General features: G+C 39.6%; 1 protein-coding gene across 1 annotated transcript in view; it reads left to right on the forward strand.

Annotated features, from left to right (window-relative positions):
- Nucleotides 1–27164, forward strand: part of PRTG (protogenin) — a 117137-nt gene extending 89973 nt beyond the window's left edge. Inside the window, exons 12-20 of the mRNA XM_024204943.2 lie at nucleotides 14415–14510; nucleotides 15055–15241; nucleotides 17180–17307; nucleotides 18167–18337; nucleotides 21860–22042; nucleotides 23226–23346; nucleotides 24400–24565; nucleotides 25533–25637; nucleotides 26778–27164. Coding sequence (XP_024060711.1) covers nucleotides 14415–14510; nucleotides 15055–15241; nucleotides 17180–17307; nucleotides 18167–18337; nucleotides 21860–22042; nucleotides 23226–23346; nucleotides 24400–24565; nucleotides 25533–25637; nucleotides 26778–27164 — 1544 coding nt within the window. The remainder of the gene's footprint in view (nucleotides 1–14414; nucleotides 14511–15054; nucleotides 15242–17179; nucleotides 17308–18166; nucleotides 18338–21859; nucleotides 22043–23225; nucleotides 23347–24399; nucleotides 24566–25532; nucleotides 25638–26777) is intronic.
- The last annotated feature ends 330 nt before the right edge of the window (nucleotides 27165–27494 follow it).

The following is a 27494-nucleotide window of genomic DNA, read 5'->3' on the forward strand; positions in this document are numbered from 1 at the left end:
GTTAGTCTCTAAGGTGCCACAAGTACTCCTGTTCTTTTTGCGGATACAGACTAACACGGCTGCTACTCTGAAACCTGTCATTATACACCTGTAGCTACTGCTGTGGTAGTTTATCAGAAACAGCTCTCCTATAATTGACCATGAATAACCCAACTCTAATTAATCCGACTTCAGCTACAGGAACATTGAATTTGTTAGACCCCAATCCTGCTAATAGGAGGCACTGATGACAGTGAATAGACGAGGGCAAGTAGATTTAGATTCTACTCCTTGCTCTGCTACTGGCTCACTATGTGACCTTGGGTGAATCACTTAACTTCTCTAGGCCTCAGTGTCCCATCATAAAATGGAAACTCTTAGAGATCTACAAATGAAAATGGCTAAATATGAGCTAAGTGGTATTTTGTTTATTTTATTTAAGTAATCAATCAGCCTGTCTAGCAAAGTTTTTTTTTGTCATGGCTCAAGTTTCTAAATGTTGTATAAACCTTCACATGAAGAGACATTGAAGCAGGAGTTGTTTGAACTTTGGTCTTTCTTTAAATCAAGATGCTAATATATCTTAGATCTAAATCCTGAATGCATTAAGAAAGATGAATAAAAATAACTTTTGACTGTGGTTAGCAACTTTCAGATTTTTAGTAGAATATTTGACACTTTGCTCTACTCCAACCCCATTCCAAAATGACCTCACTTGGAAGAAAGTTGTGGGAGGAATTTGAATTACTGGTGATCTTAAAAAAATTTTCTGTGGAAACTCAATTTTTCAGCCAAAAACCTCAAAAAACAAAAGATTTCAGCTAAAAATCTTTTGGATTTTTGGCTGGAATATTTTGACAAAAATGATATTTTTTGTGGAAAACAGACCCTTTCTGTGGAAAAATTTGTTTTTTCGTAAAACCAATATTCTGTCAAAAACAGTTGTGATGAAAAATTTTCAACCCTCTCTATTCCAGTTTATAAGACCAAGAAAAACATCCTTAGAAGCATGAAAGCATATAAACGTATCTGGAAAAAGGACACACGCAGTCAGTGAAACTATGTTCCAGTCTACTAAATTTGTGACTCCCCGCCCCCCCCCAGGTCAAAAGTCAATTACTTTTTAATTTTCATGTGTCTACATTATATAGAATATATCCTTTAAAGAACAGGACTATCTGGGGCTCAAAACATTTTGATCCATTTCCAAATAGTGGGAAATAACTTGTTTGCCTTTACAAAATATGCAGAGAGGGGGCAGCCCACAAGGAGTAAAGATATAGCAGAATCTGTACTGTCAGTCAGAGGAGCTAAGGATTTCCAAAAAGCTTCAGGTGGCTTAAAAACCTGTCAGACTGCCCCTTTTGCTGCTGCTGCTTTTAAAAGACAATAAACAACATTTGGGGAAGCATATCAATGCTTAGAGCAAAGCTTAGAGAATTAAACTGCTGCTCAGTGAAGAGGAGGAAAAGATTTGAGTGCCTGAGAACATTAGGGCCAACTTCAATGCTGGTGGAAATGAGGTATGCCCATTTACACCCACAGGAAGTGTAGCTCATAGTGTTTCATAGAAGAATCATAATTAAATACTTTTTAAAGCTGTGTTAACATTACGTGTTTGACTAAAACTCATAAAAGCAACAATGTTAGCTTGACCTGCTGCTCCACTTAGAACATATTCTGTAACTCATCTTGTGCATAATCCTGGGACAGAAGAGCCTGGGCCTGCAAAGAGATGAAACTATTGTTGAAACAAGTTTTTAGATGGAATCGATTTATTCTGAAAGGTTAATATGTTTTTTGTAGACCAGGAGCAAAAAAACCTGGCCACGCAGAGGAGTATCCGTACCAAATTTTAGACTGCTTGAAAATGCCCAAGAAACAACAAAATTAAATTTATGCATCTCAGGCTTTATTTCCCACTGATGTACTTTCAGTTAACTCCCCTGTGCAGATTCCTCCTGAAGCACTTTCTATGAACAACACATACTACTGAGTATAGCATTAGAACAGAGGCTGTATTAGTTTCTTGGATATTATTTCTAATCTAGTGGCAAATGGCTATTTTTTTCAAGGCATATTTTAGAAGTGCTATCACATGTTAGGGTATTGTTGATGGGAAATATCAAAATAATAATACACCTCTGCCCCGATATAACGCTGTCCTCGGGAGCCAAAAAATCTTACCGCGTTATAGGTGAAACTGCGTTATATCGAACTTGCTTTGATCCGCCGGAGTGCGCAGCCCCGCCCCCCTGGAGCACTGCTTTACCACGTTATATCCGAATTTGTGTTATATCGGGTCACGTTATATCGGGGGTAGAGGTGTAATCTATTATGCCCAAGTCTGAGGGAGGCTAGACAACATATCAAAGAATCTCCTACAAAAAAAAGAGGCAAGCAAAAGGTGGTGGGAAGAGGAAGGTAACAAAAATAGTCAGAAATGTATGTGTGTGAAGAGATGTACTGAGATGAATATCCCCGGGGAGATGGGATGAGTTCCACACCCTAGGGCCCACCACACAAATGCATGATCACCTATCTGCTGACCTGAGACACAAGGGTGGAATCCCTAGAAGGTGATAACTGATGGCTGGTTGAAGAATCCTTATTTGGATCCATTCCTTCCTGTTTTATTAACCCTTGTAATTGGAAATTGCTTTGCAAATTTAACATTATGCATCCTATGTGCCAAAGTTTCAGAGGGTGCACTGAAACAGTCTGTGTTGAAACAGACTTATAAAGGCAACTTGCTCACAGCCCTGTCTGTTAAGCCATTTTTAATACAGGTTCATTTGACTTCAGCAAATTACATATTAAAAATGCTATAGAAAGCTGTATTAAAGGCAAAACTGGTCTATTATAAATGCCTGGATAAATTTAGCTAGATCATTATTTAACTTTTCTGTAGCTGCCGTTCAGTTTGTCACCCTAAAGTTCAGTGGAGTTAAGGGCCACATTTTTCATTGTCGTTAACCAGCCTCTGAATTTGCATCTGCAAATTGAGCAGATAAGTGATTGTTCTCACAAAATTGATATACATACACACTGCATGTGCAGATTGGGTACCCAGGTACCTGATTTGTACCAGTACCAGTTGGTGGGTGACATACTTATAGAGGCCCCAGCACGAACACTTTCAGCTGGCTTTAGGCACCCACAAAATTGGAACCTACGACTGAAATGTTGGCCCTTTCTGCAGTTGGGCATGAGATGTGTAAATAATATTTGGCATAATAAAAATAAAATAAGAGTCATTTAATTATACATATTCTGTTTTCATCCATTGCTAGTTTTCCTGTTACTGGTGACTTGTTTTATACATGGAAATTTGAAAGTTAACCATTGCAATTCCAGTTTTCCATCTAATGGAGAAGAAATCATAGGTCTAGTTTGACTTCTATATTTGGAGGGGGAGCTCCAGTCAGGCCAATGGGGCCATGTATGGAGAGGCAAATTCTGTGCCTGCCCAAGGTTTGCCCTTGGGAAGGGCAACACCCCCATGCTCCTCCCAAACTACGCCCATGGGAGAAAGCTAAGCTGTTTGTGAGTAGCCTACCTGAAACTCTTGCATTTTGTAAGCATGGTTGCAACAGCAAAATTCCTAATTCTCAGGATTTGGGACGAGGGTCACCAAACACAGATGTTTTTGCAATGAAACTGTGCACCTCCTAGAAAGTCACTGTAGTACAAGAAATGATAGATGGTGTTTTCATTTTGCTGCACAAAAGGGTCAAAATGGCATGGGGAGCCCATGACAGCCCAACAGAGAAATGTTAGTTCTGAAAGGAAATTTATTTCATAGCTTCAGGGGAAGTTTGGGTGCCGTGAATAGATTCCCTCTGTCGGAGCGTAAAAATGTATTGTTTGTAAGATGATGCTATATGTCTGACAGTCAATATATGTGTGTTATCATGGCAGTTACTTAAACAGATGTTAAACCAAATTTGGTAGCACAGTTTTACCCTTTTGTTTAGATGCTTTTTTGAGAAAGCATTCTATGAATACAAATATCAGGCAAATTATCAAAACTGTTTCTTCTTAGTGGGAATGGTTGAACTTCATTTTGGAAATCATTTGTGTTCTTGGTCTCTTCCTGCTAATCCAGAAGGGTAAATCCTTAACTCTATCGTGTCCCTGTTGAAATGTGGTTATAGAAGCATTTAGCTAGTTTTATCCTGTAGTGTAATGTTGCTCGATTCACTAAATATAGCATGGATACTTGTAGTATTGCACAACATTGCAAATTAGGCTCACCATATGAATTCCTAGCGGATGTATCCATGTTAGAAATATGGGTTAATTAAGGCTTTGTTGACTCTTCTGGATATTCTTTACTCCCTTTCTTCTTCCAAAGATGGCCTCTTTCTACATAATTCCATTAAACTGATTGTACTCTGAGGGGGTGGATTTAGGGGCAGTGCTCTCATCTTACAGAGCAGGACCAATGAGCTACGTTCCTCCCACTGGGCAGCAACAAAAGAAAAGGTTTCCCAAAAGAAAAGACGAGCACAAAAGATCAAAATTAGGTGTTTGTCCAGGCCTCTAGTATCACTTTCAAGTCAGCTTTTAAGAATGTGAACCAAAATCTTCTTTAGTAAGGCTCAGATTGAAAACTGTAACCCAAACTAGTTAGCATTAGGATAGATCAAATGTTTTAAAGTGTATTATTAGTATAATACTGGAGATGGCTTTTCCCCTCCTGTTTTAGAAAAATGTTTAAATAGAATAATAAAAGCATAGGAACTGATCCAAAACAATATGCACGTTACTAGTAGAAATACTGTGTTATGTTCCTCTAAAGAAAAAAACTAGCCAAACAACCAGGATTTCTGAAATCTGCCTAGACTTTTCATAAAGATTTTGAAACTCTTGAAATAGATCCCTTATTTCTGCAGCCACTCAGATACCTAAATGATAAGGTCAGGGAATTTCTTTCCGCAACTCCACACCCCCCTTTGCTGATTGTGGGCAGTAGGAGAGGTGATGTTTTTACTGCAAGGGGGTGTGAGGTGGTGTTTGTCCTGAGGCCTTCAAGGGGATAGAACAAAGCTACAAAAGGGCTATATGGAGCCTTTTCAGGTTTAGACAAATAAGCAAGAGCCATCCAAAGCCACAGAAAGCTAGACTGTTTAGTGGGATTGACTCACATCTGTCATATGGTCTAGTTTCTACCCAAATAAACTTTCACAATGTTGTAGAAAGAAAAATTGTATCATTTCCCTTTCAGTTACTTGGAAAACATGAGTACCACAGACAGTCTCTGTTCCATCTTCAATTATCTTTCAATTGAAGTGTAAACTATTTGGGATGTGAAATTCTGGTAATTCATAAGCTTTCAGAGTGTGTCATTCTGTATTTTCAGAGCTGTGTTTTAATTCTGGTTACCTAAGGAAATTCCAAGTCCCTTTAAAAAAAGAAAACCTCCCTAAACATTCACAAATTAGACTAGTAAAAATATTTATAAATTATAATTTATAAATTATTTGTGCATAGCCACACAATGCACGTATAGAAGATTGTTTAAAGTATAATGTGATAGTGTTGTTATAATAACTTTTTGTTTGTGTATTTTACCCATATATTTTATCTAGTACACATGCCTAGAGCAGTGTATAGGCACATTTTAAAAAAAATGGAAATATATAAAAATCCAATGGTGAGAGGACTACTGAAGGGGGATTGCCTATTTTGGAAAGAAACTGCTCTCAATATATATTGTAACACCACTTCAAACTTTTTTATTTCATTGTGTTGTTTGATGCACTGGTCTCCCTCTCATTTGCCTTGTGTATCTGAAATGTATTTGCTTATTTTTCTAATAAGTTTCTGCTGTATTTACATTACTTTGCTTCAAAAGTGCATTTTTAAGGATAGTGTTTCTCACTGTTCTCCTTTTCCCACCCTTCCCCCTTAATAATTCCCCTGGACCTCTGTTGCTTGGAGCAGACTTTGGCTAGCCCCAGATTCTATGTCAAAGGCCATGACCCAGATGTCACAGCAGCCCATGCTGCTGGCCTCTTCTCTGAATAATTATCTGGAGTTTATTGTGTTGAAGGGATGGGCTTGGGGGCAGTGCAGTCACCCTGGAAAGCCAGACCAATGAACTATCCAGCCGGACTGCTACACAACAATGGACCTGTAGGTTATGCAAAAAAAAAAAAAAAAAGGTCAGCACAAAAGATTAAATTAAAAATGGGCATTTGGCCAGATAAGTTTATCCTTAGAACTTAAACCTAAGGATCTAACCCTATCAGTTCTTTCTGCCTTTAAAGGGCAATAGTGTTTTCAAAAACTTTTAAATTGAAAGAAAACAAAACATGTTTTTAAATTGTTTTAGTATGTTAGAGCAACACTGACATGGTTCTCTTCTCCCCCTCCCCAGCTTTTCAAATCACTATATTGGGCTGAAAAGTATAAGTTGCTGGTATGCTCAGAATCTCAAGCACTAGAATGACAGTTTTCTTAAGCAACCCCGTACAATTCTCATCCTGGAGGAAGGCGGGGCAGGAGGGAGAGAAAGCCTTTCCTTTCTATCTACTGAGAAATCATTTTCTTTCCAGTGTGTCAGAGAACTGAGACGTTCAGAGCAGTGAGGTATAGGAGAGTGTCCAGTATCTGGATTTAATATGAACCAGTAACAAGTGGTACTAAAATGCCCTATTTTCTTTAGGTTCCTTTATCTATTTATATCCCCAAGAATGATTTATTTTTTAAATTTCAAATTCAGCTTTTGGTGTGCTCTCTCGCCTTTTAAACCTTTATGAGTATTGAATGAAAGGCTGCTGGAGGTGGACTCGCTGTTCTGGAGGGTGGGGGTGGGGGGAGTTCTTTCATGGTCCTGACCTCGGATTCTTTCTTAATTTTATCTAGCCCTGACCTGTTGGCTCTGCTCTGGCTCCTTTCAAGGCCTTTGGAGCTTCACAAACATGCAGCAGCTGAAAGAAACAATGACAGGGGTTTTAGGGGCTGCAATATTACACTGTCTTCTAACCTCGGCTAAATAGTTTGTAAACAGATGCTTTCTATGATGCATTTGCCAGAAAGCCAAAATATTGGCTGTGTTAACATCAGCAAACACAGCTCTATAAAATTCTTGATTTAGGACCATCAGTTTGTCCTGCAGGATGTTTGATGTGTAAAATGTGCTCTTGGGAGCACACATTAAATGTTCTTACACACACACACGCACCTCTTCCATATTATTATTATTATTATTATTATTATTATTATTATTATATATAAAATAATGTGGAAGGTCTATCTATATAATGGAAGATCTTTGAAGTTTTACGGAAAATACAGAACTGACAATTGCAGAAAATCATTCTTAGTGATTTTCCTGGGAGTTCTGTTTGTGCAATCTTGAGTGGAATGATTATATTTAATAATTTCACCAGTGGCAAAGATATCAGGAGTTGCTTTTTTTTGTTATCCTCTGATTTCTCATCCAGACATTCCTTCCTCACTGCCCCCACTCTTTCTAGCAGTGTATTCATTGGAAGTGCATGATGACACCATCTGGCAGTAACAAGGTATAACTCCAGCAGATGGAACCAACCTGTGTGTGGGGAGACATTCCTTCCTCTCTCCATGTTGCTTTTACCACTTGGGGAAACATCTACAAAACAAAGGGAATCTTTTTCCTTTTGTAAAATGGCAATAACCGCTACTGTGATCTCCTCATATCCAGTGGTGAGCTGGAGCCGGTTCGCGCGAACCTGTTGTTAAATTTAGAAGCTGGTTTAGAACCGTTTGTTAAAGGGGTGGGCAATTGGGAGAGGGAGGTTTTTCTTTCCTTACACCGGCCCGCAAGCCACATCCGGCCCGCCTGAGCTCCTAGCTGGGGAGGCTCCCCCGGCCACTCCCCCGCCTTCCCCCCTCTCGCAGAGCCTCAGCGTGCTGCGCCACCGGCGCCAGCGCTCTGGACCACTCCTGGGCAGCTCTGCAGCTCCTGCGGCTTTGAGCGGCATGGTAAGGGGGTGGGGCTACGAGCTCCAGCAGGCTGCGCGGCATCCATACACGCTGCCCTGAGCAGCATGGTAAGGGAGCCGTGCCGGGGCTGGGAGGAGGGGTTGGATAAGGGGCAGGGGGCGGAGGTTCTGGGGGGGGGGGGGATCAGGGGACGGGGAATTGGGAGGTTGGGTAGGGAGTGGGGTTCTCGGGGGCAGTTAGGGTGGGGGGTCTCGGGAGGGGGTGGTCAGGGGGCAAAGAGCAGGGAGGGGTGATGGGTTGCGGGTTCTGAGAGGGGGGCAGTCGGGGGCAGGACCTGGGGGGGGGTCGGATGGGGGGCGGGGCGGGGGCTTGAACTCACCGGGCGGTTCCCTACCTGGTCTTCGGTGGCACTTCGGCAGCGGGTCCTTCACTCGCTCCGGGTCTTCGGAGGGCCCGCCACCGACGGGCCGCCGAAGACCCGGAGCGAGTCAAGGACCCGCTGCCGAAGTGCCGCCAAAGAACCGGTAGGGAACCGGTTCTTAAGAGTTTGGCAGCTCATCACTGCTCATATCCCAGCAGAAGCTAGGATTTCAACTTTCATTTCAGAGGCCACTGAGTGTCAGCAGAAGCTTATTGTGTTTTGGACAATGTAAGGTCATCTTGTATATTTTTCTTTATTTGCCACAATGATTTAGAAACTCTGGAACTAAATAAGAACATTGTGACGTTATTCATCCTAAAGAATTTTATGCTCTGCCACGTACACTGTAAGTCAGTTCTGGCACATTGGTGGTTAAGTCCTTGTTTACAGTAATAGACTGGCTACTTCTATACCAGTGTACAATAAAGTGCATTTCTGGTACCATTTAGAATAACTACATTTAGAAGTGGGTGCCTTAGTTTGAAAATTTGGCCCTGTATATTTAAATAGTATGTAGATGGTAATTTCATGTAGCTTTAAAAGTTTCCATTCAATCTAGTCTTTTAAAGAGTTATAAAAAAGACTTACTTAGGACACAAGTATTCCTAGCTGACTGTCGTTTTGTAAAGAGCACTCTTTGATTTTGACATTGATTGACTTCACTAAAAGGGAACTGAAAGATTTGCTAGAAGCAGAGCTGATGTCAATAGATATAGTTATTAAGTAAATTGTAAAATAGTTATGCTTAATAAAGCATGGAAGGCTCTAAAATACTTGAGTAGCAGTATTGCCAAGAAATCAAGTCTCCTCAGCTTTTCACAAGGCTCAGCAGTTCTCTGGATTCCTTGTGCATAGAAAAATTCTATAGTAATGTTGCCCTCATTTTCCTGGGGAATGAATTGACTTTCCATGAAAATAGGATTGTAACTTGAGAGCTCCTTTTTAATTGGATTCCTGTATAATCCATCACCATTCAGTGCGGAGACATCAGGACCATTCTGTTTTATATGAAATACTGAATAAATATGGATAACTTAATAGAAAAAAACACTTCCTAGAATCAGATTTTTCTTATAGCCCTTACTTGATTTTGATAACTCGGTGTATAGCAGTAATAACAATATGCTATAGCTATATTATGCTTAGTAACCGTGAATTGCATGGGTATAACCACACCTTTGGAATCTCATGAGATAAAGTACAGGAGTGAAACTTTGTTACCAAGACCTCTTATGAGAAATTTTAACCACTTTCACAATTTTTTGTTACTTTAGATTATAATATATTCTTTTTAATTGAAAGTCCAAAATCCAATTTAAAATTTAAGTAAACATAATTTTAAAATATGTGTTAACCTTATTTAGCTGTGTAGTTTTACTGTGTGAAACCTGTCAGCTGCTGAAGAGAGAGAATACTCCCCCCTAGTGTCCTGTTGCTGTGAGAAACATCAGATAGTAGTAGTGGCTCACTGAGGTATTTTGTGGGAGGGTGAATTGAAGGGATGTGGATTACAAAATATCATTTCACCAGAAGATACTAAAGTACCTACAGAAACTGCACACCTTTTCAGCCTATTGAGAAGATTCTGTAGGTCCTACATCAAGACTGGTTAAATATTAATACTTTTGAGCAAAGAAAGTTAATCTGTATCAGGAACATTTAAGTAAATATGTTTTAAACTAATCCATGTATTTTAGACGCATTGGCTCTTGCCAATGCTTATTTTATTGAAATCTCACTATCAAAGTACAATTTATGGTTGAAGTCATATACAGTATTTTTCTTTTAATGTTGACTTTATTGGTGGTACCAGATATATGGACCAGATCCTCAGCATAACTTCACTGAGACCTCTGGAGCTATGCCAGATAATATCATCTAAGCATCTGGTCCATAATGTTTTCACAGTTTATGCACTAGTTTATGTACTGCAGAAGTACAATTACAGTAAAACTTGTGAAAACTTTCTAGAGTTAAATGAAACAGTTCATAATTATATCAAACTATTCAAATATATCACACACAGCCAATGTCTTTATTTTCTATTCAATTAAGATACTGAATTTTGTGTGAAGTTGGTTAAGTGAATCCCTAAGCCCAGTTGTTGCTGAATAGCAACAATCTTTTGTGGCAGGGATGTGTTACTTCTGTGCATGAGTGATGGCCTCTGTGGGTTTTGCGTTGACTTCTGAGGTTCTGAAGCCACCCCATTGTTGTCTAATGTACATGGATGGCATATATTAAACTGCAGACCCCAAGGTGGGCATGACATCGCCAATCTTTTATCAGTGATTTATGTTTAAACTGTTCAGGATACCTATACTGGATAAAGATAAGGAAGCCCCTTAAGTTTGTTTTCTCTCCAAGGATATGCCTGGCTTCAGAGAGAGACTGTTTGATCCAGTTGATGAACTGTAAGATAAAAGTGTTTATGCCAAGTCTGTATTGGGATTGCCACCTAGGAATAAATCATATCTCAAGCCAACAAATAATGCCCTTCATATTCTAAATACAAGCTATTTCAAAACAAAAATATCTTCTTTCCCCTTCATAAAATAGATTGTGAAAATTCCTTTTCCTGATTTATCTGAGCTAGAGACAGATCTGTAGGTATTGGTGACTTTGTTTTGCATATGGTAAAGTCTTGACCACTATATCTTTTGCAGATATCCTTTGAATTGGATATTGTACCAATATTATGAGAGTAATTTGTGATTTTATATTGTTTTCTTTGGCTGTCCAGTACAGTTTCCTCTTACATCCTTTTTTTGTCCTTTTGTCCTTTTTGATCTCCACTATTTTTAGGTAGTTTCAGTCCAGTACATAGTGCAGCACCCTTTAGTAGTAACAGGCTATAATGCCAATATGTGCTTTCTCAGCCATGAAACCTAGAGACTTGTGAAATGCAGCAAGGCATGGCAGTTTAGTAAACTCTCTACAAGGATTATGGATTCAATTTTTGATCTAGGCAACCTAGCTAGGAATTGAACATGCTGTCTCAAGTGTAGCAGATTTGTTATTTAAAGAACTTTGCTTTTAAACAGTAAAGACAATTCAGAGAGCTTCTTGTGTTAAAAAGGAGCCGATTGCTTGTGTTTATATATAAAGTTAATGTTCTTTATGTAATCGGTCTTTGAAGCTTTTCATGTTATGCCAGAGTAAGAGCAATTATATTAAATTTTGTACTTGATGCAGACTAATGCAGATGCTTTTATTTAAAAAAGTCTGATTAAAAATAGTGTGATGGGAAGATGTTTTTAAAAAATTACTTTATTGACTTTTGGCAGTGAAATTCTCCCTCCACTCCCCAAGTCTGATCAAGTGTTAATGAGGAATTCAGGTTAAGAAAAAAGCAGTGAGTATAAACAGACCTCACAGGCTCATTCAGCTCAGCAGGACATTAGGCCTTAGCTATTCTTCATTGCACAGTGAAGATGATCAGTTCTGGGTGACCACTTTCAAAGGCCACAAGGCGTTTTTGAAAGTGCTCTGCAGGATGATAGATTGTCATGTCTGTCATCCTGTGTCTTGCGGAAATGCAGCAGGGGTCTCCTCTGGAGGAACTTATAAAGAAAAGGATAGACTGTGAAACTTGGTCAGTTGAATACCACTTGGCTATATGGTGTCTCTTTAAAGGCCTGCTAAGTAGTATTTGAATTCCGGATTTTGCTAAGAAAGGATGGGAGAATTCAATTCAAATAATAAATGAAAAACAACTCCTCCAAACCTCACCGCAAAAATCATTCTCTAGGATGTTGAAAGAAGTTCTTATAACTAAATGTAAGTTAAAAAATAAAGTTTTCTGAGATCTCTCAGCTAGAAGCAGAGGAGCCCAAATACCATGTGATGGTGTTTCTGGCCAAGCAGGAAGCCCTGGAAGGAATAAGATCCCATTTTTATGAGATTCCCAACCTAATTTTTCAGTGCCAAGAAGTTTTAATAGTTAGGATTTGGTATATCTCAACTTTTGGGTACTTCGGATGTTCATCTCGCTCTCATTTTCGGTTTTTCAAATGCTCAGATGTTTTTCTCATTTCCTTTAGTTACTTGGGAGACAACCATGATATCTTGACATTCTGCTGAAATTTCCAGTTTTAAAACCCATCCAGACATATTTTCTTTTATTTTTTCCTTGAGATCAATCTAGGTATCTGAATCTGCCTTTCTAATTGTAGTCTGTGGACTAATAGCACTTGACTTAATAGATTTATAAAGATATATTTTCAGGTTAAAAAAAATGTAAACAGTATTCCTTACCTGTGCTACTACAACACTTTATTATTTAACACTGACAAAATGTTTAAAAATAAATTTCCTTTTATCATTTGTTGTTTACTTGTAGCATTATATTCTGCTTGGACAGTGAAAACATATTGTTCAGTTTCACTTTTTGATTCTTATATGCACTTATTTGCTGCAAAGTTTGTTTAAAACACAGCAGGGGAGAATTTAAATCCAAACAAACTCTTTCACTGACAACTTAAAATCATGAAATCATTTGTATTAAATTTGGTAACAAAAAATAATTAAAACAAAGTCTTCACTTGCAGCATTACCTACACAACAAAATCCCATTAAAAGTTGTTGTTTCTCTTTAATCCCTCCTAGATACTGTTGGAGTATATGAATCTGCCTATGTCAATATATTCATTTATTTCCAAACCATCATGAAAGCATTTCACAAAATACAGATTGTGACACTTCCATAATGATAACTTAATAATTTTCAAGTTAACAAGATTTTGTTAAGATGGTATTAGAAATGCAGAGGACCTGCAGAGGGAGCTAAGGATTTAACTTAAACAAAGGGTCATATGTGTTTTAAGGAATGTCACTGAATTAAGTCCACTCGAATTGTCTGAGATGGGCTGCATTAAATACTAGTTTAAACAGAAAGGAAGATAGTTTAATTTCAGAAAGAATAAAATTACGATGCAGTCATTTTAGGATGAAGAAAATACCAGACGAGGCCAACACACTCTTGTAATTTCCGTTTTAAGTTAAATCTTCTTGGAAGGAAATAGATCCTGTATCCACGAACAATAACACAGGAAAACATCCTAACACATCTCCCAATGCTATATCACTATAAGAATTCCAGCAATAGCAATGGAGAGTTTATGTAGCAGTAGCAGAAAATTTACTCCTTACTTATCAACTTGAAAATCAATCTGAAAACTTTATGTACACTCTTGTTGCAAATATCACACAAATTTAAAAAAAACTGAGAGATTAGAAGAAAAAAATACACTTTTTCTCTATATTTTTTAGTTTGTTTACTTTGGTGAAGATTTTCAACGACTAGAAAGAAAAGGCCTAAGCATGTTTGGTAGGATTACTCTTAGGCCTACCCAAAAGATCCATCTAAAACCCACCAGGGAAGCAGAAAAACCGTTAGGACAAAATGTTTAAAGGATTTTTTTTTTTAAATTAGGAGATAAAGGGAGCTGTATTAGAAAACAGAAGTTTTTTTTTTTAAGCTGATTAGTTTTTAAATCAAGTAGACAGTGACCCGTTAAGCAAGCCAGAATCAGCTTTAAAGAAAACACCTAAAAGCTAGTGTTATAAGTCAGAAGATGTATTAATTAGCATCATTGTATTCACTGTATATACTCTGGAGGCCAATGGCCATATCATTTCTGCCTGTTTCTTGGTTGATTCCTGTCCCACCCCCCCTCCTGTCTTTGTCCCATCTCACTCCATCCTGTATCTCCAGAAACAAATCTCAGTATCTGGAACTCATTCTACATTCTCTACTCCAATAGCCTACTTTATATTCTGAATGTTATTTCTATGCACTGAATAATGTTCAGTAAAATCCAGCATTGCAGCCACAAAAGTGAGCCACTGCCGTGGAAGGAAATTGTGATTCATCCCACTCCACTGAAATCTATGACATAACGCTGGTTTAGGCCAATGGGAGCAAGATTGGAGTTACTCTCTGATTCCAGTGAGCAAGTTTTGAACCAGAATTGTAATAGGATCAAACTGATCGCAGCAGCATCCTAGTGTTTCTGTAGATATTTGAAAATCTGTATTCTTCGTTTGTAATCTAATTATTCCTTTTCTATCTGTGCAGATCCTAGAAGAAAGTACCACGTAAGGCTATTGGCATATAATAGCATGGAAGAAGGTTACCAGGCGGACCAAACAGTCAGTACTCCAGGATGTGTCTGTAAGCGCTGAAGCTGCATTATCCATTCTAGTAACAGCCAAGAAGTTCAGGATCCTTAGCAGCCCTGAATGTCTGTGTTTTTAATCTAATAAAATATCAATTTATAAAACTTTTTTAAAAATCACAGAATTTGTGACAACTACAGATCCCCCAAATCCTCCCCAAGCACTATTTAGCAACAGTCTTCTGTTGTACTTATAAAACATGAAATACAACTGGGAAAAGCAAGATAAATAGCAAGCAGCACTTCCTTCCTTTGTCGTTCTGGTTAGTCCCTGCACCCCGTCAATGATTTTTCAGAGATATTTCCACTGTTCCTGCTGATGTTTTATCCCCATTTTTAATTAGACTAAAGGGACTGATCTCTTGATGTGGTGCTAGTTTTTGCTAGAAATCATGTAACAGTCTGAACCAAACCCCTGAGCACCGTCTACCCTTGGGAAATATCAGATCTGGATCCAAATTTATCTACTCAGATTTATCTAATCTGCCAACATTTGTAAAGAGTTCATGAAACAAATCTTGCTTCTCTTTGTTTAAACAGCTGTCCGTGATCGTATGGTTCCTCCTCCACCACCACCCCACCACCTATATGCCAAAGCTAATACTTCATCTTCTATCTACCTCCACTGGGGAAGGCCTGCATTTACCTCTGCACAAGTCATTAACTACACCATTCGCTGTAATCCTGTGGGGCTACAGAATGCCTCTTTGGTGCTCTACCTTCAAACGTATGTACAGTTCTGCAAGTTATTCTTTGTTCCCCGATCCTTCCTCTTTACTTTCTCATCTGTGATTACCGCTTACTGTAATATTTCTCTCCAGCTGCAAGGCAGGTACTTTTCCCAGGCTTCTGCCAGTTCTGATTCTTAGGAGGTGCTATTAGAACACCATAGTTCTTCACCTTTGTTGACAGACTGGGTCTCCTCCCTGCCACTTTCTCTTCACTGAGGCTGAGGTGTTCAATTCCAGCCCTGCTCCACAGTGTAGCTGGGTCATGGAATGAGGACACGAATGTTGAGTTGCTTGTCAATGATGTGATGGAAGTTTAATGTATCTCTGAGCTCTTCTTTGTCCGAAGAAAAGAGAGACTGGAAGAGTGTTAAAAATGAAATTGATGTGCTATTTACAGATAAACTTGGCAAAGATAGGACATGGTCAAGTGATCTAATCCCAGGATTAAACTACATAGCTTGATCTCAGCGTGCCACTGAGTGCACTGAGCCCTGAAGTGTGGAGTGGTGCAGAATCCAAAGCCTGCCTGTGTGGCAGGGAACAAGTTCCCATGGAGAGGCAGCACAAGCATCAGAGGAACGCATGGCTCTGCAACTGTACAGGGAGGGGGAGTCTGGGGTCACCTCTCCAGCTGGTTGAGATGGGCACACAGCATGGGCTGGCCAGCATTCCAACATGCTGCTACTCCATTAAGGCTGCCTGTGTTGGGGGCCATGGTGCTCATCAAGAAATAGCCAAGTCCCTGCCTAGTCCATGTCTGTGCATATGGCCCCTATAGTTGCAGCTGATAGGCATAGGGGAATTTGGAGAGAGAGAGACATCTCTGTTCACCTGCTGCCACCTGGATTGCATGTGTGCAGCGGGTGTGGCACCACACTCCCTCTGCCTGCTTCTGCAGAGCCAGATGCTTATGGACTCTGTGAGAGATGTGTATGTGTAACACACTCCACTCTGAGCACAACTAGGGATCTGTACCAGCAGGATCAAGCTGTGCTCAGCACTTTTGTGGATCCCACGTGATAGGGCTGCCCTTTGCATCACTGGCAGGATCAAGTCCTACTTGTGGTTCTGACATACCCCTCTATGACCTTGGTCCCAAATTTTTCTTTAGTTTTGGTGCCTGATTTGAGATGTTGGCTGATTTTCAGTGGTGTTAAGTACCCACAACTCTGCTTAACTTCAGCTGGAGTTGTGGGTGCTCAGGATGCCTGGAAATCTAGCTCTGGATGTCTCAAGAAGGGCATCCAAAATTAGAGATCACTTATGGCATTTGAGCCATAACCTCTCTGCCTCAATTTTCCCATTTGTAAAATGGAGTTAATATTTACCTGCTTTCACAGGGGTGCTGTAAGGCTTTGTTAATGCTTGTAAAGGACTTAGATGATTAAAACTTCTGTCAGTGCTAAGTATTTTGATTGTGTTAATTAATAATAAAGTATTCCACAGGTGTATAGGAAATAAAAAACAAAAAAAACCAAAAATAAACAATTTCAAATAAGGCTTGCACAGAAGATGCAAACAGTACACGGGAGATTAAATAAATGGCCAGAGGCAGATTCTGTGCTCTGTAATGCCAGTGTAAATTCAGAGTTACTCCCCTGATGTCAGTACTGCTAGTCAGGTACATTACAATTAACCCAGGTATCACCGAGAGCAGAATATGACCCCAAAGAGTCAAAGCAGATCCAAATTTCTCAGTAATTTTGTGACCAACTTCTAAAGATTAATAAACTGTGACTTATAAGCATCACCCTAAATACCCCAAGTGACAGTCACTGGTGGACAACTCAAAATAGGTTTAACTGGTCCACAAGCCTTGCACTAGTCCTCTGCACAGGGGTGAATTGCATATTGGTGCCCAAGGGATCTCTTCTGGATTTGAAACCATCAGCTACCCTTAGTATTAAATATATTTTATTAATTCTTTTGTATAGGTCGGAAACTCACATGTTGGTTCAAGGTCTAGAACCAAAAACCAAGTATGAGTTTGCAGTTCGACTGCATGTGGATCAGTTGTCTAGTCCCTGGAGTCCAGTAGTTTACCATACTACACTTCCAGAAGGTAAGGACAGTAGGGTATGGTTAGCCAATAACAATACTGTACTAAAAAGGAAGTTTTCTAAGTCAGTGGGCCCGGAAACTGTCATCTAGTCTGTTTTGATTTTTGTTAAGTGAATTTTGTCTTTCATCTTTCTCCCAGTTGCTTTGCTATTGCTCCTGTTTGTTAGGCTTGTTCTTCTAACTGCATTTCTGCACACCCTCGCTATTTTGCAGCTGAGAAAATGTATACGAATTCTGAGAGAAAATCCACAATTAATGGAGTATAAAATGTAACGTGCTTCCTCCATAAATATCATTTGGATTAAAATAACATAAATAAGAGCTTTAAATTATCACGTTAAAGGGAGACTGTCAACTTTTAAACCATATATTTTGGGAGGAAAAAATCTTTATCTGTGTTATCAAAACCTGAAACTATCAAAACTAAAGCAATGTTAAAAATCCAATTTCCTATTCACTATTGGAGATGCTTGTTTACGCATTTGCATTTGTCAACTTGGACTATGAAAATCTGTAGTAAAGTCAGTTTCACTTTCACCTTCTCTGTGCTGCAGTATTTGAGTGGCACATACTAAGGGAAATGTTAATTTGTTTATAAATAACTGTCTCCATTTGAATGAAAAGGAAAATCATGATCATAAGGTTTTTTTAAAAGCTTGATTTTACAAAATCTAAGCTGTAGACTAAATTTGAACTGAAAAGAAAGTGTCTTTTGAGGACACTAGTGTGTGTTTGCCCAGTTGTCTACTTAGCTATAGCCATTGCTATGGTATTAGAATCTGCACATCTTTTTCCTTTGGAGTAATTTAAGTGCATATGAATGTGTTTACCCTAATAATATTGTGTTACTGTCCTCCCAGCGCCAGCTGGCCCTCCGCTAGGAGTGAAGGTGACTTTGATAGAAGATGATACTGCTTTGGTTTCCTGGAAGCCACCTGATGGTCCTGAAACAGTTGTTTCTCGCTATACTATCCTCTATGCATCTAGGAAAGCTTGGATTGCTGGAGAGTGGCAAGTGCTACACAGAGAAGGTAAACTATAATCATAAATGCTAGAGCTGGAAAAGCTGTGGCAATCCACTGTAAGAGAACTGAAAATAGCATAATGTCTTGTGATCAACAACAAAAGAAAAAAGTGCTACTAACATTCATGGCAATACCATGACAATTCTGGATGTGTTTAGTTTAGACTTATTCACTGGATTGTGGTGGAAAGACATTTAAAGCTGGTAAATAGAACAAAATGAGCGGGGAGAGAAGCCTTCTGCAGTGCATTGCAATTCAGCTTGTACAATGAACTGAAACGTTCCATAAATCCAATTATACTTAATCAGCTCCACTGTCATGATAATAGTGGAGGTTTCATTTTTAAGTGCACACCTGCAGATCTCAAGTTCCTAAAGTGCTGCACTACTGTGAAAAGTGACTCTTTAAAAATGACACTGCAGGAGTCCATGTTTTTTGTATAATTCTGACTGTTAGCTATGCAAACTCAATTTGGGTTCCAAACATCAAGCTTTCTGGCTTCTCACCCCCAATCGTCAAGATTTTGCAACTGGAATTTAACTAATTATATTGATGATACAAGAGCCAGAATATAATCCACCTCTTTCTCTTCTTTAGCTGTATTGGCTCTGCAGTACTAACATGAAGAAAAAGTAAAAATAAAGCTTATTTTTGTCACTAAAGTAATCTGAGATGACGCTGAATAAACAGAAAGCAGATCTGCTGAGTAAGAAGGTGCCATTTTTACAGAGTAGGATTTTTGCTCTTTGAAGAGCTGCATCTAAACAATAGGCTTCTATTATTCCCAGAAAAACTATTAATGGAGGTCAGAATACATATCAGGATAAATAACGTGCACCAGTGATGTAATTATCCTTAAAACAAGCATTGGAAACCCAGGGATTTGTAGGGCAGAGTAGTGCAATAGGTAACTTTTGAGGGAAAAAAATCTAGGCTTAATTATTTTTGTTTTCATAACTGAAAATTTATTTGTCAGGAGAGGCTGGACTCTGGAGTCTAAAGACCATCCCTCAGGGAAAGTCACGAAGAATTTGCCCTTTTTCAGAATGGCTTCAATGTCCCATTACTTTCAATGAGGGTGAAGCCAAGTGCACTTCAGGAATTATGGATGCCCCCTATGCTTTCAGGAGATGAAGACATACAACCCCTTTGTAGAAAAGCATCTCTCTCCAATTATTCTCAAACAGCCACTCACTAAGAGCTGCTGTGTCCTCAGTCCCAGGGAGAATATTGGGCGATGGCAGACATTTTGAAAGGTGGTAGTTCTCCATGAAATTCTGTGTAGTAGAACATTATTCATCAACTTCTGCCCAAAGAGAACAGTTCAGCTATGAAGAATAACAGTAAAAATATGGTTGATACTAAAGAAGTCTTGAAATGTAGCCAATACCTGAGATTTCAGTGAGTTTTGACTAGAAGTGGAAGTTTGAACATGTTATCCCATTATTAAGATCATTTGAGTCCAAAAATGCTCTGACACTCAGTGCTAAATTTCTTAAAGGACCCATTTTAACTCATAAGCTAATTAATAGATTTACAGATTTGATTGATAGGTTAAAGCTTGAGGATTAGGGAATAATTCAGGTTTCTGACACTTTAAAACAAGCTGTTATGCTCTTTTAAGGTTAAATTTAAATAGTCTAGCGGGTTGAGGGGGGCATGAAAGGAAGTTTAGGCAAATGCAATGATAGTCCCATGTTCCTCCCTTTGCAGGAAAGTTGAGGTAGTAGCATTTTTAATGTTCATTTTGACAAGAACAGCTAGTCACATGTAACACCTGGTACTAATTTATTCCCAAACTAACCTTCTGCAGAAGATTCCAAAATGTCAAGAGATCTAAGAGTTCTTCCCAGCTCAAATTTCAAGGGTACATTTCAAATAACACTGAGGATTATTATCCATTCACCAACATTTTAAAAATCCTTAATTTGACTTAGCTCGTGCCAACAACAGCAGAGTCTGAATCGTTACTGCAGTTTGTTGCTTATTTGCAATGTGAAGAATCTTTCTTCCTTGGTTTGTTTTTCCCCCTACCCCTTTTTCCAAACTCACTTGAAGTGGATCAGAAGTTACAGCCTTTACACACTTGGTGTGCAGTAAATCAGCACAAATTGCTTAGTTGCTTTAGAAGTGCAGCTGATTCAAAAGGAGCTGGTGGAAGGAGCCTCTAGTATTGAAAAATAACCTTTCACCCTTGATGGTTACAGCTCCTTTGGTTACAGATACCTTACATTTGACTTCAAATGCTTTTAGCTAATGGATGTTTTTTATGGAAAAGCTGGGGTAGCTAAGGGCTTGTCTACACTACCGCGGTAGTTCGACGGCTGGCAATCGAACTTCCGGGTTCGATTTATCGCGTCTGGTGTGGACGCGATAATTCGAACCAGGAAGTGCTCGCCGTCGACTGCGGTACTCCACGTCAGCGAGAGGAGTACCGCGGAGTCGACGGGGGAGCCTGCCTGCCGTGTGTGGACCGCGTCTGAACCGCGGTAAATTCGAACTAAGGTATGTCGACTTCAGCTACGTTATTCACGTAGCTGAAGTTGCGTACCTTAGATCGAATTGGGGTGTTAGTGTAGACCAGGCCTAAGTGAGTGGAATCTATGGAGAAGCACAGGGATACATTAGGTCCTGGAGCTGTGACTATTTTGGAAAGAAAAATAACACATTTCTATAGCAGGAAGAAACACAGAAATGTATTTCTATGGCATTTTAAAAAGCAGTTGGAATTGTAAGCACCAGTCTGCAATCCCTGTGAAGGAAAAATTCTCATTGACTCTGATAGGAGTTTTGCCTGTGCAAGTACTACGTGACTGAGTCCTATTCACTTATATAATCTGTGTTTCTGCCTGCCTTCATATGTGAGAGAGACATTTTTTCTAAGCTTTTTCTTTGTAGTCCTGCTTGAGTATATGATAATCAGATGAACCTGGCTGGAACTAAATAGGGTTGAATTGATTTTAAAATTATGGTACGATGCTGCCCAAACCTGTCTCGTTCGTTTTGCCAAACCGACCTAAAATTCTGTGTATTTCAGTTCAGCTGCCTGCATCCCAATGCCGTGTCACATTTGCATTATGATGTCAGTGAAGAAGGAGCTGTAATCTGGGAGCTCATCGCAGAATATATGGGGGCAAGCTCCTGGAGGATGGATCACAATGCAAATATTGTCATACTGAAATGCAGTTAGAGTCAGGTTTAAGTTTGCTGACTCTGTGTGGACAGTACTAGAATCTTGGGTCTGCACTGTATCAGCACGTCTTTACTGTAACAGCAGAATGACCAGTGTGTGCTTTACCCATACGGTACAGAGAGAATACAACAGACAGAATGAGAAGGGATTATCACTGTTCACTTCAAATCCTGTATCTGATGGTTAGAATATGAAGGTTGTATTCTCTTTTCTACACAAGATTCAAAGGTTGTGAGGAAGAAAGGGGCTGAATCTAGCCCCTGCTAGCTAACTTCCAGTAAATTCCCTGCATTGTTTGCCTAACTTAAACTTTTTTTAAAACAATCTTTGAATAGGAGCAATAACCATGGCTTTGCTGGAGAACCTGGTGGCTGGAAATGTCTACATTGTTCAAATAGCAGCATCCAACGAGGTGGGAGAAGGACCTTTTTCAAATGCAGTGGAGCTTGCAGTCCTGCCAAAGGAGACTTCGGAGTCCAATCAAAGGCCTAAACGATTAGATTCAGCAGATGCCACAAGTTAGTAAAAATGTGTTAGTTACTGTCATTGTCAAGTACCAGAAGAAAAAGATCTGTAACTGTTTTTGTCCCATACTCATTTCCTGGATTATGCAGAAGCCACATCCTTTTGTGTCCGTAATGACTACAGCACGTTTTTTCTAACTGAAACCATTTTGGAGTTTTTTGTCCCAGTCTCTATAGTTGCTGGTTTCAGTTTTTTTCCAGCTACAGAGAACGTACGATTGAAATGCACATTCTTGTCTTGAATGTGGTTTAGAATGTTCCATCAATTTCAACTTTGTAGCTGTCTGTATTTTTTCAATCTGTGATCACTCCCTTATGGCATTTAAAATGTAATGAAGACCCATGATATACTGTGACTCATCCCATGACACTAATAAGAACTCCTGCAAGGGTGAAGCCAGGAGGGGCAAGATGGCTCCCTAAATAGATATGTAAAAATTTCCTGTTTCCTGGGATTCCGGCAGCCCTGGAGCAGACTTTGTGAGTCATTACCTACCTGTAAACAGTCCTTACCAAAGAAGGCATCCCACTTACCGTACTTTTTGTGAACGTCTGCCTGTATCCATTATATACTTTGTGAAAATTAAGCTATATCTCTTAGTAATTTTTTCATATGTGAATGGAATTTTAAGTTACCCTCTGCTGTCATTAGGTGGAATTTATCTGTGTGTGGTCATCAAGATTTGGAAGGTTTTTCTAAAGCTGTAAGTGTGAGAGAGATAAGGACAGGGCAGTAGTTATTCAGAGAGGTGTACTTTTTGCCTTTTATTGTTTCTAGACTGAGATGTTACACATAATGGGCCAAAAACTGAATTTTTCCCTATTCAGGCAACTATTCATGCTCTTGTGCGCGCGCTCTCTCTCTCTCTTTAGTTTAGTGAGTAAAAACAGAGTACAGGCTCCCAGGATTTGGTGCAATATGATAAACAAAAAACCTCTCATGATATTGAGCCCTCCCAGGTGAAAATGTTCAGAAATCCACAAGCCATTTATATACAGTGCAAGTTATTTCAAAACCAATGTGAAAATATACGATAGCAAAGGCCTAGAAGTCATGTTGAAAGGAAGAATTTGTTGGTATTGTGGCTGTGACTCCATCGATTCCCAGATATAAAGACAGGAGATGACTATACTACTCAGTGAGTCTTTAAATGCCATGTGTTCTTTTGTGCTGCAGCTTATTCTGGCTATTACCACCTGGACCAGAAATCAATGACTGGCATTGTTGTAGGAGTTTGCATAGCCCTGACCTGCATCCTTATCTGCATCCTGATTTTGATCTACCGCAGTAAAGCCAGGTATGCTTTTATTGCTGGAGAAATGAACTCTCTTGTATAAGCCATTCTCAGCTGCTCCTGTATGAATGTAAACTATCAGGGATGCTTCTTTACCAGAGTACTGTCCAAGTGCTTTGGATGAGGGAACTCTGAAGCTCTCAGCCTCACTTCATCATGTTCATACCACTGATAGGAATCTCCCTCAGATCCCGTGCTTTCATTGGCCCTCCCTGCTTCACCCAAGCCCCTTCTGCTGTGGAAGCAGTAGAAGACATGAAGGGGAGTTAATGCTGCTTGAAATGTCATTAAGTCTCCGGCAGGTTTCCCTCCAGACTCAGATGAATATTTGATATTTATCAACTACTCCCCTGCTTGGCCCCAGCCAGCCCACAGAGCCTCAACCCTACAGTATTCCTGCGTAAGCGCTTCTGTAAGCTTGGGGCAGGAGGAACCTCAAATTAGAGCCCAACTCTGCTGACTTTAGCTCCCTTCTACCAGTGCAAGTGGAAGTCACCATCTGACCCTATGTCATTAATTTCTGAAGGGAATACAAAGGACCACAAACTCATGGGTCTTGGCTGGTAAGAAAAGGAATAATACATTAGTAATTAGTAAGTCTTAACCCATGGTTTTGGGATTTGGGGATTTTTAATAGCTACTTTTATTTAAAAATAAAAAGCTTTTCAGTTCAGCTTAAACATACATTTAAAAAAAATATATGTCCAGCAGAGCATAAGTATGATGAGAGGGTCTCCTTAGCTTTCTTGGGGCTCCAGAACTGCTCTGATATTCTTGATTGTTTACTCCCCCTGGATAATGTTACTAATCAATCATGAGAAATGCTCTCCATATATACATTTACAGACGGTGCAGTGTGATTTCCTGGGGGAATATGATTTTAAGGCACATGATGGCATTTGAATTCTGTATGAGTTAGAAATAGCACACGAATAAAAGCTGAAGATCAAGAACTTATAGTATTATTTGGCTAATAAAACTTCAGTGAAAAGCATTAGTCTTGATATTATATGTATCATCTATGGGCCAATTATACTCCTGCTTAATATTGCACAGGAAAACGTCTGCTCCTAAAACTATGCAGCAAGGCACTGACCAGCTGTCACATACCAGCATCTCAGTAGCCAGTGCGAATGAGGTGGGGAAGAGTACTGAAGGAATTGCAGAGAATGAAGAATCTTTATTGCCGATGATAGTAGGAAACAGCTTCGTTGATGCTAAGGTACTGTGAGCCTTATTCACGTCCAGTACATACATATTTCCATGGTACCCATTGCGATAGCACCTGAGTGCCTCCCATCGTTAAAGATATATGCAATATAAATGCTTATCAATAATAATAATAATCCACATGAGGTAGGACAACCACAAGTTTTGCAGTCCGATGGGAACATTAATTTGCCAGTAAATTCATCATAAATTTCAGCTAAATGCCTGCCCATATACCTATGACTTACACTGTGCTCTGAAGATTGCCAAGCATCAGAAGACACATGTTCCACGGGCCAAGAGCCTACTATTGAGAGTATCCTTCTGCTGGCTCAGAGGGTTCTATTCAAGGCACCGGGAAACAGGGCTGGTCAAAAATCTGAGCCCTGAGTCCATTCAGGCTCATAAATGTTCTAAGCAGCACCATTAAATGAGTGTGATGCTGAGCAGGTACTAAAATGTGCATCAATATCTTTTTTGTATATTTTAATGGATAAAGCACATTGGGTTATATGTATCTTATAGACACAGGTTTACTAGAGTCAAGTTGTATAATAATGCATGTATTCGCATTTGAGTGCTGGCAGGATGCTCACCACTGTGCAGATGTATAATTAAACATGGTCCCTTCCCCGTGAAACTTCAGTTCTAAGGGGCCAATCTGGCAAACATGAGTTATCCTTACTTTCATATGTTGTCATATTGACTCGATGTATGTTCAGCACACAGTACTCTGACTTTAATGGAGCTGCTCATCTGAAGAGTGTTTGCAGGAACCAGTCCTAATTCAGTCACAGACAACACACCCATCAATGATGCTAGCTCAAAGTGGTGGAGATGTCTAGAAGCAATGGTGGCTGAAATGTTTTGCTGTATTTATGGTACTGTAATTATTGTTGTGCTGTGGTTTATTTTTAAACTCATGTCATTTTAATTTAATAAAGCAAGATTATCTCTCTCTTTCCCTCTCTCTATTTTAGGGGGGAACTGATCTGATTATTAACAGTTATGGTCCTATCTCAAAGACCAGCTGCAAGAAAAGGTGGCTCTTCTTCCAAGATTCTAAGAAGCTGAAAACAGAGGAGGTAACCTACCCAAATTATTGTGAACACAAAAGGCCTGGTACAGTCCCATGATGTTGCAAGGAAGGATGGCTAGGCTTGTTGTTATTAAAATGCATTACTAAGGCTTAGCTTCTAAGGGGATGGTTTCTGTGTCTTGGTGTTAAATGATGAAGGTTATACTGTCTCCTTGTAAATGCAAATGGAGATGTTATTCTTTATTTCCTGCCCCTTAACCTGTTGTGTAGTGTGGCTCTCTACTGTTAAACAGGTGCTATGTTTTACCTAAAACTGACTGCACTCCATCAGTGGATGAAGGGGTCCTGCATATAACAATCGTATGCACAGATATAGTACTAAATTTGAAACTTACTTTATAAACGTCAATTAAATAATCCTCCCACTAACCTGAGTGCTAAGTAAGTAGGTAGTATTATCTCTGTGTTTAGAGAAGGAAAACAGAAAGTGAGACATTAAATGACTCATCCAAAGTACAAAGGGAACTCTGAGGTAAAGCTAGAACTGGAACTCCAGAGCCAGTGGCTCCTAATACTGTGCTCTGACCACACCCTCTTTGGATAAAAGGCAGCATATAACAGTAAAGTCTACAGGACAACCATGCCAGCTTACACTTCCTGGGGATCTTCTCTGACTGATGTTTATGGAATCATTATGACTTGTGCTGTTCTCTCATACAGTCAAGAAATAGGGACTGTCCATAGCTATGTTTAAAATGCATATTCCAATACACTTCCAGCCAAAAGCTTGCCCAGAAGCTGGTATGCAGCTGCATATTTCTGATGCTTCTTCAGGTAAAATATTTGCAGCAACCATAAGCATGCTGCATGAAAGAAAATCCATGGAGGGGAAAATAGATACACAAATGTAACTTTAAAATACAAACAGGGTCCCCAGTGAAAATCAGCCTCCATTATCTGTGATTAGGTTGAATGAATTATTTCATCTAGTACTGTAGAAGAAAACATGAGAGAGAATTGGGGCTATACCTTTTTCTCCTCCTGTAGGATGGCACGGATTGTTGCTCCCAGCTAGTGCTGTTGTAGGCATTCCAGCCAAATGGGGTGGGGAATTAAACAAGCACTGCTCATGTATCTATTTGAGAGAGGCTGATTAACCTCTCTCTCACACCTTGTTTTTATCCAGCCTCAGAGAAGATTTGTCCAAGCTGTGTGCTTGTATCAGCCAGGCACCACTGTACTGATCAGTGAAGATGACTCCCCCAATTCCCCAGGCCAGCAATCTAAGTTCCAGGTGCCATTCAGTATTGTAGCTGATACAGAGCATTCAGCAAACAGTGAAGGAAGCCATGAGACCGGAGACTCTGGAAGATTCTCTCATGAGTCCAACGACGAGATACACCTTTCTTCTGTTAGAAGTGTCACCCCACGCACTTCCAGTTCCTTTGTAGGCAGTGACTCAGGTGTGAACGTGAACCCTGTCTTGAGTAACTGTGAAGAGCCTCCGGTACCACTGGCTACTGACCAGACTTCTACCTCATCTCTTCAGATACAGTGCACGGTACAAAACTGAATTATCTATCCTGACAGTCATGCCAGACATCCTCACAATGTATGTCTGTTCGAAGGACAATGAACAGGGAGCCAAAGTTTATTGTGGAAAGCCTGATAACCCATCAGGTGATTCCATATTTCTTTTGAATGTTTTTTGTTGTTTTTCTTAAAAGTCACTCACTTTGAATGTTCAGTGGTAAACAATGTGAAAGGACAGTAAAGATTTCTGACTAGAGTTAAAAATATATCACTGGAGCAAAGGGAAGGCTGTTGGCCCCTTTGCTGAATATCTACCTCAGTTTGCCAAATGGCAAACTCTGAATGACAACTGCTTTACCTCATTTGTATT

Source organism: Terrapene carolina, unplaced genomic scaffold, assembly GCF_002925995.2.
Source record: "Terrapene carolina triunguis isolate 2854851 unplaced genomic scaffold, T_m_triunguis-2.0 Scaffold67, whole genome shotgun sequence".
Classification (NCBI taxonomy): Eukaryota; Metazoa; Chordata; order Testudines; family Emydidae; genus Terrapene; species Terrapene triunguis.